Below are 14,919 nucleotides of genomic sequence, written 5' to 3'. Positions count from 1 at the left end.
CAACATTCAACACAAAGTTACTCTGATTATGAGTTGAAATACTTTAAGGGTTAGGTTGCGATATGTAAAATTACATATTTTTGTACACAGTTCTAAAATGTAAAGGAAAAAAATGTATATTTGTGTATTAATTAAATTATTCAAAAGATATTGTTATATTAATGATATAGAGAAGCGCCAACACGAATGCAAGTGGTTTCAAACCACTGGTAGGCAATTCACCACTTTAACTGTCAGAAAAAATTTTAAATTGTTTATTTTATGTAAAAAAAATTTGAAAGTTGCAATTGAAGTTCTGAAAGCTCAGGAATTTCAATTTAAGTTCAAAAAATTACAATTGAAGTACACAATTTTCAATAGAAGTTCAGTAAATTATAATTGAAGCTCAGGAATTTCAACTGCAGTTCAGCAAATTACAACTGAAGTTCAGAAAATTACAATTTAAGTTCAAATATAATTTTCTGAACTACAAACAGAAATTCTGAACTTCCATTTTAATTTTCTGAACTACAAATAGAAATTTTGAGCTTGAATTTAAATTTTCTGAACTTGAATTGAAATTTTTGAACTTAAATTGTAACTTTCGAACCTCAATTGCAGCTTTCTGAACTAAAATAAAAAAGGTATAGGATTAAAATTGGCGAATTACAAGTCAACTTACTCAAATTGTGAATTGCCTACTCGCGATTTGATGGTTTACTGCAACCAATAGTTTTATTAGTTCTTCTCTTTTGTTTTCTATATCATAAATTAATTTATTTAAGTTTCCCTTAACTTTGTTTGCATACAATCGCATACAATAAAATTTGTATTTATGGGTCACCAACAAGACTGAAAAACTATTCCTTAAGACTTATAGTTAATAATTTACAACTATTATAAATAATGTAATATATTGTAAAAATGTTTAATAAAAGAAATGTTAATAGATTTGAATTAAAGAAATATTTTATTTATATAGCAGTATAATCCAAGTAAAAAAACGGTCATAACACTAGTAAAAAGACGGTCATATTAACGTAAAAATACTCGTAAAGTTACAGGTATATAACTCAAAAAATGATTGCCAGAACGTGAATGTAAGAACAGTACAGCACTATAGTTTGTTTACTTTTCGATAACCTAAAACCGTATATGTGTGAGCAGTATGGACAATCACATAAATAGGTACGACGGAATGGACTGGTCACAAATGTTACTGCTGCCCTGTAAAAATGCTACTTAGCGATTTACGTGTTCCATCGACACAGCTGTTAGTCATTTTCCTAGTCAATTTACGGGCACATTTTTGCTGGGTAGTGACAACATGATTAAATCGGATAAACTGTTCTCGCATACATAAAATTCCGTTGAGAATTATGTATCTGTCTCACATGCATAATGGTATCTGCTGTATGTTCTTTTGTTCTGTACCAGGTGTCCGAAGCTTTCCCAGTTTGAGTCCTTTTTCATGATTATAGGCTGTTGTTGGGAACATGCGGACATGCGTGAGCGATCAAAGGAACATACATAAATTTAAGTATCAATGTTTACGTCATCGCAGGATCAGCATTCCCTACTAGACAGCTGACAATCAGATGATTGATCATCTGTCAGGAAGTGCTGTAGGAAAGTCACATCAGGGCGCAGTACGAATATCCCATCAGGTTTGCTCTAGCAGTATGACAAACCTGATGGGTTTGGCTGTATACGTGTGACTTCAGACATGATGTAAACATTTGTCATGGCGGAGGCATCATGCCGGATGTAAACATTTGTCATGGCGGAGGCATCATGCCGGATGTAAACATTTGTCAGAGCGGAGGCATCATGCCGGTTGTAAACATTCGTCAGAGCGGATGCATCATGCCGGATGTAAACAATTGTCAGGGCGGAGGCATCATGCCTGATGTAAACATTAGTCAGGGCGGAACTATCAAACATGATGTAAACATTAGTCACGGCGGATCCATCAAACCGGATGTGCAAATCAATCACAGAGGATGCATCATAATAAATAAAACATATACAGATGTATATAAAAATTCGTTTATTATTCAATATATGTGCACTTTTATATAGTACTTATGATAAAAGACTATAAAAAGATCTCAAAACGTCCAATTCAATATATATATAACATTATTTATTCTCACTTAGTTTTACTTATTTACTTGTATATCTGATTACTTTTTTTAATGTTTTCATTGTTCATTAAAATTTCGTTTCTTGAAATAAAGTATATTTACATTATTTATTCTAACTTTACCTATTTACGTATATATCACATTGCTTTTCTTTATGTATTCATTAAAATTTCATTTCTTTAAAAAGCTAATAATTGTTTGTCTTTTCATTCTCAGGTACTTATGATAAAAAGCTATAAAAAATATATATGTTGCATTATTTATTATAACTTTTACTTATTTAAATGTGTATATCATTACTTTTTTTATGGATTCAGTATTCATAAAAATGTAATTTCTTAAAAAAAAACATAAATTGCATTTTTATATCAGATTGTTTTTCTTTATGTGTTCATTATTAATAAAAATTTCATTTCTTTAAATTTTGTTCACAACATGTTTTGTCAAAAAGGCTTTTATTTATTAGTTATTTGTCCTTTTTGTCTCAGGTAGTTATGATAAAAGCTATATAAAAAATTCAATTAAACATTGGGACTAAATTAAAAAATATTTCGAAAACTTAAAAAACTTCATTTAAACATCACATTATTCTAACTTAAAAAAAGTAACTGACTAACTTAAAAATATTACGAAAACTTAAAAACTTCGTTAGTATATTACATTAGCCTAACTTAAAAACCGTAACTAATTAACTTAAATATATTCCGCAAACTAAAAAAATTCAAAAACATAAAAAACCGAAAATTCAAAAGCTACAACTTAAATGCAAAAGAAAAGAGGAAACAATTCATTGCGCTGGTGGGCTTGTCTGTGCAGTAACTAATTTTTGCTTTTTGCCGAATTTCCTTTGTGCCATCCTGTAGTGGCTGAGTTCAACCGCCTTTCTCATTCCTTTTTCATACGATGCATGTCCTTGGTGTATGAATACATCTAAAAACGTACCAAAAATCAATATAGGAATACAATTTATAATACATCTGTCTTTATAACATCTTACCGCTAAGAAATGTCTCGAACAAGGAAAGCTTTTGGAGACTTTTCTTTCCAGCTGCTCCCGCCCAGTTGTACTCTTCCATCCACGTGTCACTAAAAATTTCTTTTACTACTCGGGGTATGTCCTCTGAAATGCCCTTAATTTTGAACATATGAGCCTTCTAAAGTATGAAAGCGAAATTAAATTATGGTAAAAGATAACTTTTTGGGTCAAATTACCATTGCTACTGCATACTCCTCTACCTTCAATCTTTCTTCCACCCTTAGAACCTCTAATACATTCTGGAGAGGCAATGCGCTGGCAACTTCATCCATGTACTTGTCTCTGACTTCCCCAGTAATTTTGCACACAGAGCTTTCCACCTTCTTCAGCGTCACCTTGCACTCTCGCATTAAGGGCTGTTGCGCCAAAACTTCACTCTTCGGTACCGCCTGTTTAAAACGAAGGTTTATTGTTAAAGTATAAATATTAACAAGAAACGAGTTGAAAATCGGAAAAACAATACTTACATCTTGCTTTATTTCCTCCACCATTTTCATTAGTACGCTTTGATTATAGCTGAGTGTACGTTGCTAAGTTTAAAGAATACAAAAAGTACTTTGCATGAATATTGTAAAATACAAATATCTAGTTAAATACAATATCATTGTGAATTTTAATGCTATTTTTCCTCCGTCTCCTATTACCCTACTTCTTACATTCTGTTCAATTTGATCCATATTATAAATAATCTCCATCAAAACTCTCAGCACATCTATAAAAAGAATAACATACGTTTAATATCTTATACAAAACAATGGGGCGTATTCATAGTCAAAACTTAGTTAAGAATTAAAAGTTAGTTACAGCTTTTTGACATAATATTCTATTGGCTATCTCAAAAAAGCTTCAACTGACTTTAAGTACCAACTAAATTCCGTCTATGAATATGCCCCAATATTTAATATGCAACCCAGCTATCTAACCGATAGCTTCCTTATTGGGCATTGAAAACGATAGAAGTCAGCTGATCAAGCTAATTTTGTTGCACATATCTACCTTTGGCTAAAATATTCGTGCAACTTTAATAAGAGACATTTAGGAATAAATAAAACTTTACTAGTGATTAACCTGGTGTATAGAGTAATTAAATAACTCTAACCCATATCAAACTGGATGTGAGACAGTTCTCAAGCCAAAAAAAAGAGAACCACTTTTGTTATAATGCAAAATAAATAAATTGTGCAGTGAATTGTTAGCATGGGGGGTAATTCTTTACTTTAGCTCACAACTGCTAAAACTCGTCCAAAACTATCAGGAGAGGTGTCAAAAGACGCACTTTGGACCCAGGATAACGAATCCGAAAGCGGAAATTCAAAATTTTATTTCGTTTCGGAGATATTTGCAAACAAAATTGAAAATTTTCATGTGGTTGTTGTTTTGATGATTTTGGTGTACCCACAAGAAAAACTGGGTAAAAGTGTTTTGCGCGGATACAGTTTTGGTCTCCAAACCGGTATTGGACCCATTCAGGGTAATTTTTTAAAAGCGCGGCCGAAGGCCGCCAATGCAGAAGTGTTCTGCGCAAAAATACTATGATCAGACCCGCGGGTACCTCCGAAACCGGGGGTCGAATCCATAGTATAGTATTAGCAGTCGACCCCTCAACTAAACTTTTACCTTCTTTTGCTAAACCAGAGGGCCCTTTATTCAATCCTGCGCTATTAAATTTAATTGTGATGTTACACCTGGATATTATACCCGTCTTTGTATTAAAGGGGGCATCTATACTTGTAAATGTAACTTCTGTCATGACATTACATGGAGCTTTCATCTTGGCAATCATTTCTTTGCTTGGACAATGGAAAAATATAGAAATATTACATCTGGATTATCTGTTTTCTAAAAATAAGTCTGAAATAGGTCGGTGTGCAATCCCATTCTGCGATAGGGCAGCAATCGATGTGCAAATGTATTAGGGCGGACTGAATAAATATAAATCTTTCTGTTGTTGTTGTTGTAGCAATGCTCGCCCCACCCAATAGGCGCGACCGATCACAAATTGTCATCAATATCCTCTAACGGGAGTCCAAGGAAACTTGCCGTTTCAACAGGGGAGGACCATAAGGAAAGGGGTGTTAGAGGCGTTGGTTCCACATTACAATTAAAGAGATGGTTGGTGTCATGTGGGGACACATTGCAAGCAGGGCATACATTTTGTATGTCGGGGTTGATTCTGGATAGGTAAGAGTTTAACCTGTTACAGTATCCAGAACGAAGTTGAGCAAGAGTGACACGCGTTTCCCTGGGGAGTATGCGTTCCTCTTCTGCGAGTTCTGGATATTTTTCTTCAAGTACTGGATTCACCGGGCAATTCCCGACATAAAGGTCCGACGCCTGTCTATGGAGTTCACCAAGGACCTGCTTGTGTTTTTCCGCTTCATACGGCTGGGTTCTCAGGTGCCGTATTTCCTCAAAATGCTTACGGAGATGACTCCTTAGGCCCCTAGGCGGTGCTGGTTCGTCAATCAGATGTCTGTTGGGATGCCCAGGTTTCTGGGTATTCAACAGAAACTGTTTAGTCAGCATCTCATTTCTCTCCCTGATGGGGAGTATTCTCGCCTCATTATGCAGATGGTGTTCTGGGGACATAAGAAGACAGCCCGTGGCGATTCTGAGAGCAGTATTTTGGCAGGCCTGTAGTTTCTTCCAGTGGGTGGTTTTTAGGCTTGGCGACCATATGGGTGACGCGTAGCACGTAATCGGCTGGCTAATTGCTTTGTATGTGGTCAAGAGCGTTTCTTTATCTTTTCCCCAGGTACTGCCAGCAAGGGATTTGAGGATTTTATTACGGCTCTGAATTCTTGGAACAATTGCGGTTGCGTGCGCACCAAAATGTAGATCCTGATCAAACGTCACACCCAAGATTTTGGGGTGTAGGACAGTCGGTAGCGTAGTGCCATCGACGTGGATGTTCAATATGGTCGACATTTGGGGCGTCCATGTTGTAAATAAGGTCGCGGAAGATTTAGTCGGTGACAATGCCAGGTTTCGCGAGGCGAAAAAACTGGAGAGATCAGGGAGATAGCCGTTTATTTTATTGCATAGCTCATCGATCTTTGGGCCTGGGCCTGTGGCCATTATTGTGCAGTCATCGGCGTAGGAAACGATTGTGACTCCTTCCGGTGGTGAAGGTAGCTTAGATATGTAGAAATTAAACAAAAGCGGGGATAGGACACCACCCTGTGGCACCCCTTGTTTAATTCTCCTTTGTTTTGATGTTTCGTTTCTGAATTGCACCGATGCCTGCCGACCACCCAGATAATTTGCGGTCCACCTTTTAAGACATGGGGGAAGGGTGGACCCTTCCAGGTCTTGCAGTAACGAGCCATGGTTGACCGTATCAAAAGCTTTTGATAGGTCTAACGCTACGAATACTGTTCTATGGTGGGGATATTGATTCAAACCGCAATTTATCTGGGTGCTAATGACATTTAGCGCGGAGGTAGTGCTATGGAGTTTTCTGAAGCCATGCTGATGAGGGGCTAGCTGCAAATGTGCTTGGAAATAAGGGAGCAAAATGGCTTCAAGCGTCTTTGCCACTGGCGATAGGAGAGATATCGGACGATATGACTCACCTACGTTAGCTGGTTTCCCAGGCTTTAGTAGCGGGACCACCTTGGCCATTTTCCATTTCTCGGGTATGACAAAGGTGGAAAGAGACAGGTTGAAGACATGCGCTAAGTATTTGAAACCCTCTCTCCCTAGGTTTTTAAGCATCGGCATGGCTATGCCGTCTGGGCCCACTGCTTTGGATGGTTTAGCGCGACCAATGGCGTCCTCAACCTCTCTAGCGGTGATGGTAATTGGTGACGCGCTGAGTTTGTGTTTATGTGCGTGTCTATTGGCTCTCCGTCTATCTTTGTCGACCGTAGGATGCATTATATATTGTCGGCAGAAAGCGCTCGCGCATTTTTTCGCATCCGACAGCACCTTATCGCCAAAGGCGATGGAAACTTTGTCTTTTTGCTTAGTCGGATTCGATAGGGACTTTACGGTGGACCAAAGTTTACCTACACCGGTAGAGAGGTTACAACCTCTTAGGTGCTCTTCCCATTTCGCCCGCTTGTGTTCGTCCACAAGCAATCTGATGCGTTGGTTTATATCCCTTATTTGGGGGTCGCCTGGATCAAGCTGTCTTATAAGGTCGCGTTCCCTCGCTAAGCTCGCGGCCTCCGCCGGGAAGTGGGGCCGGATTTCGGGAATTCTCCCGGCGGGAATGAAATGTGCCGAGGCGGATTCAATGACCTTACGGAAGGCACGCTCCCCTTGGCGGGCATCAGTCGGGATAGGGAGGGCAGCAAAGCTGCTGTCTGTTGCAGATTTATATTCTTCCCACTTTCCTTTTTTGAAGTTTATGAAAGTGCGTTTTTCGGTCACGATGAAGTCGGCAGTACGCTCGAACGAAATAAGTATGGGCAGGTGGTCGGATGCCAATGTTACCATCGGCTGCCAGTTGACGCAGTTTACGAGTTCTGCGCTCACGATTGAGATATCTGGCGAGCTATGACAGCTTCCTACCATACGTGTGGGGGCGTCTCCGTTTATTGTGCAGAACGTCGTTTCGTCTATTTGATCCGCCAACATCTCACCCCTACTGTCCGCCCGCAAGTTTGAATGCCATAGGTCGTGATGGGCATTGAAATCGCCTAAGATAATGCGATTGTTGCCAGTGAGTAAGGCCTCGATATTAGGGCGGTATCCACTGGGGCAACAGGTGACAGGAGGGATGTAGATGTTGATGATTTCTAGATTTGCATCGCCTGACCGGACAGATAGGCCTTGACGTTCTAAGACATTGTCACTGCGGTCGATGCCAGGATCAAATATATGATATTGCACAGAGTGGTGTATAATAAACGCGAGGCCGCCTCCATTTCCGCTCTCGCGGTCTTTCCTGTGGACATTATAACCAGAGCAGGTCTGCAATGCAGATCTTGCTGTGAGTTTAGTCTCTTGAAGCGCAGCAATGCGGATGTTGTGCCGCTTCATGAAATCGACTATCTCCGTAATCTTCCCAGTTAGTCCATTACAGTTGAACTGCAGAATTCTGAAGTGCATGAGGGGTGACGCCGCCACTCTAGGGGTAAGTGAGGGGTGACTACGCCTAGGTTGTGGAAGGCCAGGACGCAATTGCTGTTGTGGCCTTGGGACTGGGCGCCCTTGGGCAAGCATTGGGGTACCCGGATGATTTGGGTTTGCGACCTGGCAACATGGCGCGATAAAACCCGTCGGGGGGTTGCCGTCGCGGAGACCAGAACATCTAGGAGAGTGGCACCACCCAAGGCAGGAGCTGCATTGAGCGGATGTCGCAAACCTATATATTCTGTGCTGGCAGACGGTGCAAACGGAGGCAGGGACTAAGAGTCTGTTTCCCTGACCTGCACGATTGCTGCCAGAAAAGAGGGGGGGAGAAGAAGACGGGGGCAGGGGCTGATGCTCAGCATTGCTACCAGCTCTACTACGAAGGTAGTAGTCATGAGTGGTATCAGCTGTTTGAGTTGTTGGCGCCGTGAGGCGCGAGCAGCAGCGGGTACTTGTTGTGGCTTGCTGAGCAGCGAAGCTGCTGGAAGGTAGTGGGGATACGCTTAGGCGTAGACTACGGGACGCCCTTGGGCGTGAGCAGCAAGGAGCCACAAAAGATTTATAAAAGTTACGTGGACGTCGGGTTTTGGGATCAAGCCCAGAACAACCTGTCCGATGCAACCATCCCTTGCACGAGACACACTGAACAGAGTATGACCGTCCTAAAAAGATTCTTTTCTGGCAAATGCAGCAAAACCATTTCTCATGACCGGGGTCAGGAGACGGACCCGGATTGGGTTCGATACCTTCCCGGAGTAAGAGAATATGTAGCAGTCCTGCTGCAAGGAGCTGCTGGGAGGATGACAATTTGTGGGACGGACGAAACAAATTAATTTCTCTTTTGGTATAGTGAAAATATGGTTAAGGACATCCAAATAGATGGTCTATCAACATTTAAGCTTTTAGTTTTAAAGTTAAGTGGTGTTTATCACGATTTTTGTTTTCACCTGCAAATAACATGGGGATATTTGATTTTTAACTATATGTGGGCAAATGATTTGTGTATAAACGAAAGGTAGTACTCTAGAAGGGGGGTTTAAAACAACCAAATGAAAATTTAAAAAATTTACCTCCATTAGGTCCTGCCAGGTTGACTTCAATTTGGTTGGTTCCAACATCTTCAGCCTGATCTCCTTGTAGCAGTCCTTCAGCCTGATCGACTACCATTTCTGCTGAGGAAATGGCAGCACCTTCGGCTTCAGATGTAGCCTCATTAAAACGTATATTCGTTGCAAACACTTTATTGAAAGAATTCGCTGAAAATTATTGAAAGTTAACTTATGTACAAATCATGTACAAGAGATTTTCTTACCATTATTTGTAGATTCCATAACTGCACTTCTTGTAACTGGACTCTTCAAAAACTTTAGAATCAAAAGCTAAAGGATACGTTTTAATTATATTTTTAAGATTTATTTATTCGAAAGTGTGGAAAGTGTTACTTTATTGAAAGTTTATGAAACAAGGGTTAGGAAAAAGTGGCTTAATTGGAAAACTCATGGAATAGGTGGTGAAGAAGGGGTATAAGCAAACATTTGCTTTCCTGAGGGATACAGAAGTACTTGTAATCAAGATCTTCTCTCTTTAAATCAACCAAATTTAAGCTTGGCTCACTTGCAACAACAATACCTAATCTATCGGAGGAGCTAACAGGTACATCGAAAAAATTTTGCGTTTTCCGAAAAACAGTACATTGCACTATTTCCAATTCTCCTGACCCTACAAGTTCTACTACCTTTATAGGGCAGACTTTTTTGCTATAACAAAAACAGTCTTTATCTTTCTTTAAATCAATATCGAAAGAGCATAGCTTGGAAGGTTTGTGAATCGATGAACTTACATCCTGCCTTTCTTTCAACCTTAAAAACAGCTGTTGCAATATTTGATTTGGTTTTCTTACTATCTTTTTTAAAAATTGCATAAAATTTTCAAACCTGTAAGCAGAAAAGGAATCTAAAGGACCAAGGTCTTTGACACATTCTGACAAGTGTAATAAACCATGAATGTTGAAAGTAACGCTTTCCTTCCCAAACATTATACTGAACTGCGTGACGAAATGCTCTAATATATCTTGGGCAACATCAGCCTCAGACCTAAACGACCTTTCACTTGAAAGAAGTCGAATGCCGGTATGTAGTAGTAGGAAAAGGAAGTACAACTCACTACTTATGCAGTCTTTTAAAACAAAAATGCCTGTGTATAGCAGGAACTGTCTGAATTCCGTTGCTTTCCACCGACTAACTTCATCTAAACTTCTCGCAGTACGACAGAATTCAGACGGAAAGTAATTCGAAATAAATTTAATATTTTCATTTATCTTTCGGATATTTGCATCGCTATTCAAACTTTTTAAAAACCTTTTTACGACACCTAAATCTACCAAATTCATACAGTCTAGTGGAAACTGAGAAACCATTTTAAAGCCGGCATCTTCTAAAACGGTTTTCTGTTGCCTGAATTGAGGACTGTGGTGAGACACATGATCTCTTTTCTCAATACTTATATCCGTCCTGGGTATACCAGACGTTGTGGGTAAATATACTTTCCCATCCCAGTCACCCCCTATATGACACCTGGGGCATCCATGTTTGGCATTAAATGACATAACACCACTAACAAACGCCCTAGCTGGGGAGTCGCAAATGAACACACGCACATCAAATCTTAACAACACTTTATTGGGACCGACAGCAATACCGTTTTCTCGCAGGGATTTTGCCTCTGAAGCGAACTTAGCCATAAAATCATTAATATTTTCAGGCTTTTTAAAACCTGAGAAGCTAGCTCTAACAAAAGGATCAACACTAGGAAAATGTACTAGTGCCCCAAGAATAGGCCATAAAACTCGACTTGAACTGTTAAAAAGTTTGAGACCATCTACTCCCACATCAATTAAAACCTCTTCTTGTGCCTCCAAAAATGAAAATTGTTTAGAAACTAGTTGGTCTTGTATACCAAAGTACAAAAATTCACCATTTGACATAGATTCTACACTGACTTTTTCTCGAAAGGTGTCTAAAAGAGTTTTGGCACACAACGGTACATCCTTTATCCCACCCTTTTGGAGTGCCTGAAGAAGTCCGTCTATAATATTATGAGCAACTTTAAAATCTATGGCCCAACTTCTTAGCAAGTCGTTCAGATCCGTACCTGCACCCTCTTCTACATAATAACTTTGGGCACCTAAACACTCTTCTACGCTTTCATCACAATTACTTCGAACACTATCAACTGGCAAACACTGACTTTGCAAAATCTCACTACTCAAAGGATTAGCCTCACTTTCCAAAGGATTAGCAACACTTTCCAAAGAATTAGCAACACTTTGCACTTTATCTTGAGAGGACTTCTCAAGTTCTTTAAACATTTTAACGTTATCGTCAAAGAGCTTTTTCTCTTTCGATAAGCAATTAGCAAAATGCCTTCTTTTCATATTTTTTTTTATTATATTAACCTTTATTTTATTAATTAATTAATTTAAAAATCCCGTCGCGCTCTGATAATTTTAAGTCTTTTGCGTTTTAGAAAATAATAGCATTGTTCTGATATTCTCCAAATATCGTCCTCGTGTTCGCAAAACTGACCGAAAATAATGCAAGGGAACACAAATTGAGTTATTTATGGACAGGTATGCACAGTTTCGGGCAAACATGAAAAAAATTAACAACACCAAGTTTGTATGTATTAGTAATAGCAATACTTTTGTGTGAATGTGTTGGTGAACACATCAGCGTTCTGCTCACGCGTCTTGTAGGGTAGTTCACCCACACATTCAAATCTTTTTTCGCTCTCCACTAACACATCCACGTTTCTTGCTGTCATCGAAATGACAGCGTCATTTTAATACGACAATTTATTAATTATTCCGGGAAACATTTTAAAACGATGAAAAACTATAATTGTGGTAATTAAACTAAAAAACTAAAAAAGTGCTTGTGCTACGGGCTTTTAGGTGTGACGTATGTTAGCTGTTTAGGCACTTCTAAATTAACCTGGCGCATTAACTAGATGCAGCCAAGTCCTCTTGCCACCAATTGGAATTGGAAGATTCGATTTCCAAAACCAAAAAAGGTAACGTTTTCAAGACAGTGCACAACCTGACAAAGGTGGTATCAAAAGACGCGTGTAGAGATCCGTTTTTAGAATCTGAAAGTTGTATAGAATCGACGGGATGGCCTAGAAGGTTTCAGGTGGTCATACTAAATCGCTCCCGGGGAGTGTCCTTATCGCTACAACCAAAGCAACATTATTTACTCTCTGCTTTTCATTCATACGTATTTGTATTTTTAAATAATAAAAAAAATTTTATATTATTCTAATATATATCATCTCTGCCGGGGTGCGATTCAGCTCAGGATATGCCAAAACAACAAGAAACCTACAATTAAATGCAGATTCACGTGTCATTTGCCAAGGATTTACCGGTAAACAAGGTACTTTCCACAACCAACATGCTTTGGAATACGGTACAAAATTGGTTGGATGTATTTTCCCAAAAAAGGGTGGAACTACGCATCTTGGTTTGCCAGTATTTGCTTCGGTAATTTATATTCATTTGTATTGATTAAAAATTGCAATAGTAGATAATATAATGTGAATTAAAATTGAATAGGTAGCCGAAGCAAAAAACGCAACTGTTGTTTATGTGCCGCCACCGGGAGCTGCTGCTGCTATCATAGCAGTATTACAACCACATTTCTTTGATTGGTTGCATAATCGAAATTGTGCCCTAACATGATATGGTTCGCGTTAAGCACGCTATGTTAAAGCAAAATAAATCTCGTCTAGTCAGGCCCGATTGTCCAGGATCATCGCACCAGAAAGGGTAAGTAAATTGCCTACCATATTAAATATATAAACAACATGTATGAATTTGTTAGTGATAATTTGTCATGCTTTTGTTGATAATCAACTGAAGAAGGCAAATACCAAAGAGTTCGAAGTTCATGTAAATACCAATTGATTTCTTTAAATAGCGTTTGGAGAACAAAACCCATATGTATGTATGCATACAACTGCATAGAAAGGGAGGGATTAATTAATTATGATCAGTAGATTTATAGGATTTTTATTATTTTCCCTGCGTCGCCGTTGCCATTACATTGCGTTAAGAGAGGACATCAACACCTTACCCACAACCAATTAAAATTTTAGTAAATTTTGCTCTTTTCATTACTGACTCCAAACGTGGGAAGTTATATATGTAGCATTCCATGGAGAATGGTAAATTTTAGCAGACTTTCGCATTGCGGTCATTATTAATATTCAATCCCTAGAAGGTTCAATGTAGTCATATCAATAGGTCCGGAGATGGTCGGGTTAGTACCTCAATGGTGCTTGTTACCGGAACGTAGATAGATAATTTATTGAGGATTGCACAGTGACTTGCACATCTCCTTCACAGCACCTCATCGTAGCCGACTTCTTTGATGAACCCTAGCAGAGTTCTTGGCTTGAGGGATTAAATGTGGGAATGCACTGGCCATGGTGAGCCCATAAACTTAGCCCTACGTTTTGAGATTGCTTCGTATTGTGTTATACGATAGTATGCCCACTTTCTGCATACGACTGCTCAGTCTATAATGCCCTGTAAGAATAGCTCTTGGGATTCTTCGGTTATCTTTCGATAGGTCAATTATTGCCCTGTAAGGACTTGTGCTATAACTTCCTAACAGTAACTTAGATTGTCTCAAACCTGGCGTATTGCTCCAGTGTTCTCCCCCCCCCCCCCCTTCTAATAAATGCCCCTGTAAGCCAACTGACAGGAACGGCTCGGGATCGATAGGTCATGCAGTTCCTGCCTCTCTTTCCGGGTTGTCCGCCTGCTGTTGTTGTAGCAGTGCTTCGCCCCATCCAATAGCTGCGACAGATCACAAATTGTCATCAATGTCCTCTAACGGGAGTCCAAGGAAACAGAAAGTTTCAACAGGGGTGGACCATAATGAGAGGAGTGTTAGAGGCGTTGATTCCACAATACAGCTAAAGAGATGGTTGGTGTCATGTGGGGACACATTATAAGCAGGACATATGTTTTGTATGTGGGGGTTGATTCTGGATAGGTAAGAGTTTAACCTGTTACAGTATCCAGATCGAAGTTGGGCTAGAGTGACTCCCGTTTCCTTAGGGAGAGTGCGTTCCCACTCTGCTAGTTTTTTTCTTTGAGTACAGGATTCACCGGGCAATTCCTGGCATAGAGGTCCGACGCCTGTTTGTGGAGTTCACTCAGGACCTGCTTGTATTTTTCAGCGTCATACGGCTGTGTTCTCAGGTGCCGTATTTTCTCATAATGTAATGAGGGCGTGAACAACAAGAAGCCACAAAATATTTGTAAAAGTTACGAGGACGTCGGGTTCTGGGATTAAGCCCAGAGCAACCTGTCCGATGCAACCAATCCTTGCACGTGACACACTGACAAGAGTATGACCGTCCTAAAAAGATTCTTTTCCGGCAAACGCAGCAAAACCATTTCTCATGACCGGGGTCAGGAGAAGGACACGGATTGGGTTCGATGCCTTCCCGGAGGAGGAGAGTATGGCGCAGACCCGCTGCATGGATCTGCTGGGAGGATGATGATTTGTGGGAGGGACGCAACAAACTAAACACTAGAGTCCGCCTGCTCTTTACCCTGTACTCCCCTGTGGCGTGGGACCCAGTGCAACAGTACTACATTGTGCA

General features: G+C 39.7%; 2 protein-coding genes across 14 annotated transcripts in view; one reads left to right on the top strand and one right to left on the bottom strand.

Annotated features, from left to right (window-relative positions):
- Window positions 1–2,546: 2,546 nt before the first annotated feature.
- On the bottom strand, window positions 2,547–9,758 carry LOC137250163 (uncharacterized). 2 transcript variants are annotated; one of them, XM_067782535.1, is made up of 6 exons: window positions 9,557–9,758; window positions 9,315–9,500; window positions 3,630–3,692; window positions 3,339–3,551; window positions 3,124–3,280; window positions 2,547–3,056 (listed from the first exon to the last, which is right to left on the bottom strand). In XM_067782535.1, the coding sequence occupies exons 2-6, from the start codon at window positions 9,360–9,362 to the stop codon at window positions 2,914–2,916; spliced, it is 624 nt and encodes a 207-aa protein (XP_067638636.1). In that variant the 5' UTR covers window positions 9,363–9,500; window positions 9,557–9,758; the 3' UTR covers window positions 2,547–2,913. The 2 variants fall into 2 exon arrangements, with proteins under 2 accessions (XP_067638636.1, XP_067638637.1); XM_067782536.1 differs by lacking the exons at window positions 9,315–9,500; window positions 9,557–9,758 and adding an exon at window positions 3,819–4,398.
- Window positions 3,714–14,919, top strand: part of LOC137250164 (succinate--CoA ligase [ADP/GDP-forming] subunit alpha, mitochondrial-like) — a 117,824-nt gene continuing 106,618 nt past the window's right edge. For 2 of the 12 annotated variants that reach the window (XR_010952814.1, XM_067782537.1), the window contains exons 1-3: window positions 12,324–12,518; window positions 12,595–12,784; window positions 12,857–13,069. Coding sequence is in view for 9 of the 12 variants with exons in the window: in XM_067782537.1 (XP_067638638.1) it covers window positions 12,984–13,069 (86 nt within the window). In the remaining 3 variants the exon portion in view is untranslated. The other 10 variants (XM_067782541.1, XM_067782539.1, XM_067782538.1 and 7 more) reach the window with 10 other exon arrangements.

This window comes from Eurosta solidaginis, chromosome 4 (assembly GCF_040869045.1).
Source record: "Eurosta solidaginis isolate ZX-2024a chromosome 4, ASM4086904v1, whole genome shotgun sequence".
Lineage (NCBI taxonomy): Eukaryota > Metazoa > Arthropoda > Insecta > Diptera > Tephritidae > Eurosta > Eurosta solidaginis.
This window is presented reverse-complemented; position numbering and strand designations above follow the sequence as displayed.

Excerpts from the sequence above, each read along its gene's own strand:
- LOC137250163 (XM_067782535.1), bottom strand. The coding sequence starts at position 9,362 with ATGTTGGAACCAACCAAATTGAAGTCAACCTGGCAGGACCTAATGGAG. Across the intron at positions 3,693-9,314 it reads CCTGGCAGGACCTAATGGAG|CAACGTACACTCAGCTATAA; the intron begins GTAAATTTTTTA and ends CTTTAAACTTAG. Across the intron at positions 3,057-3,123 it reads GTTCGAGACATTTCTTAGCG|ATGTATTCATACACCAAGGA; the intron begins GTAAGATGTTAT and ends GTACGTTTTTAG.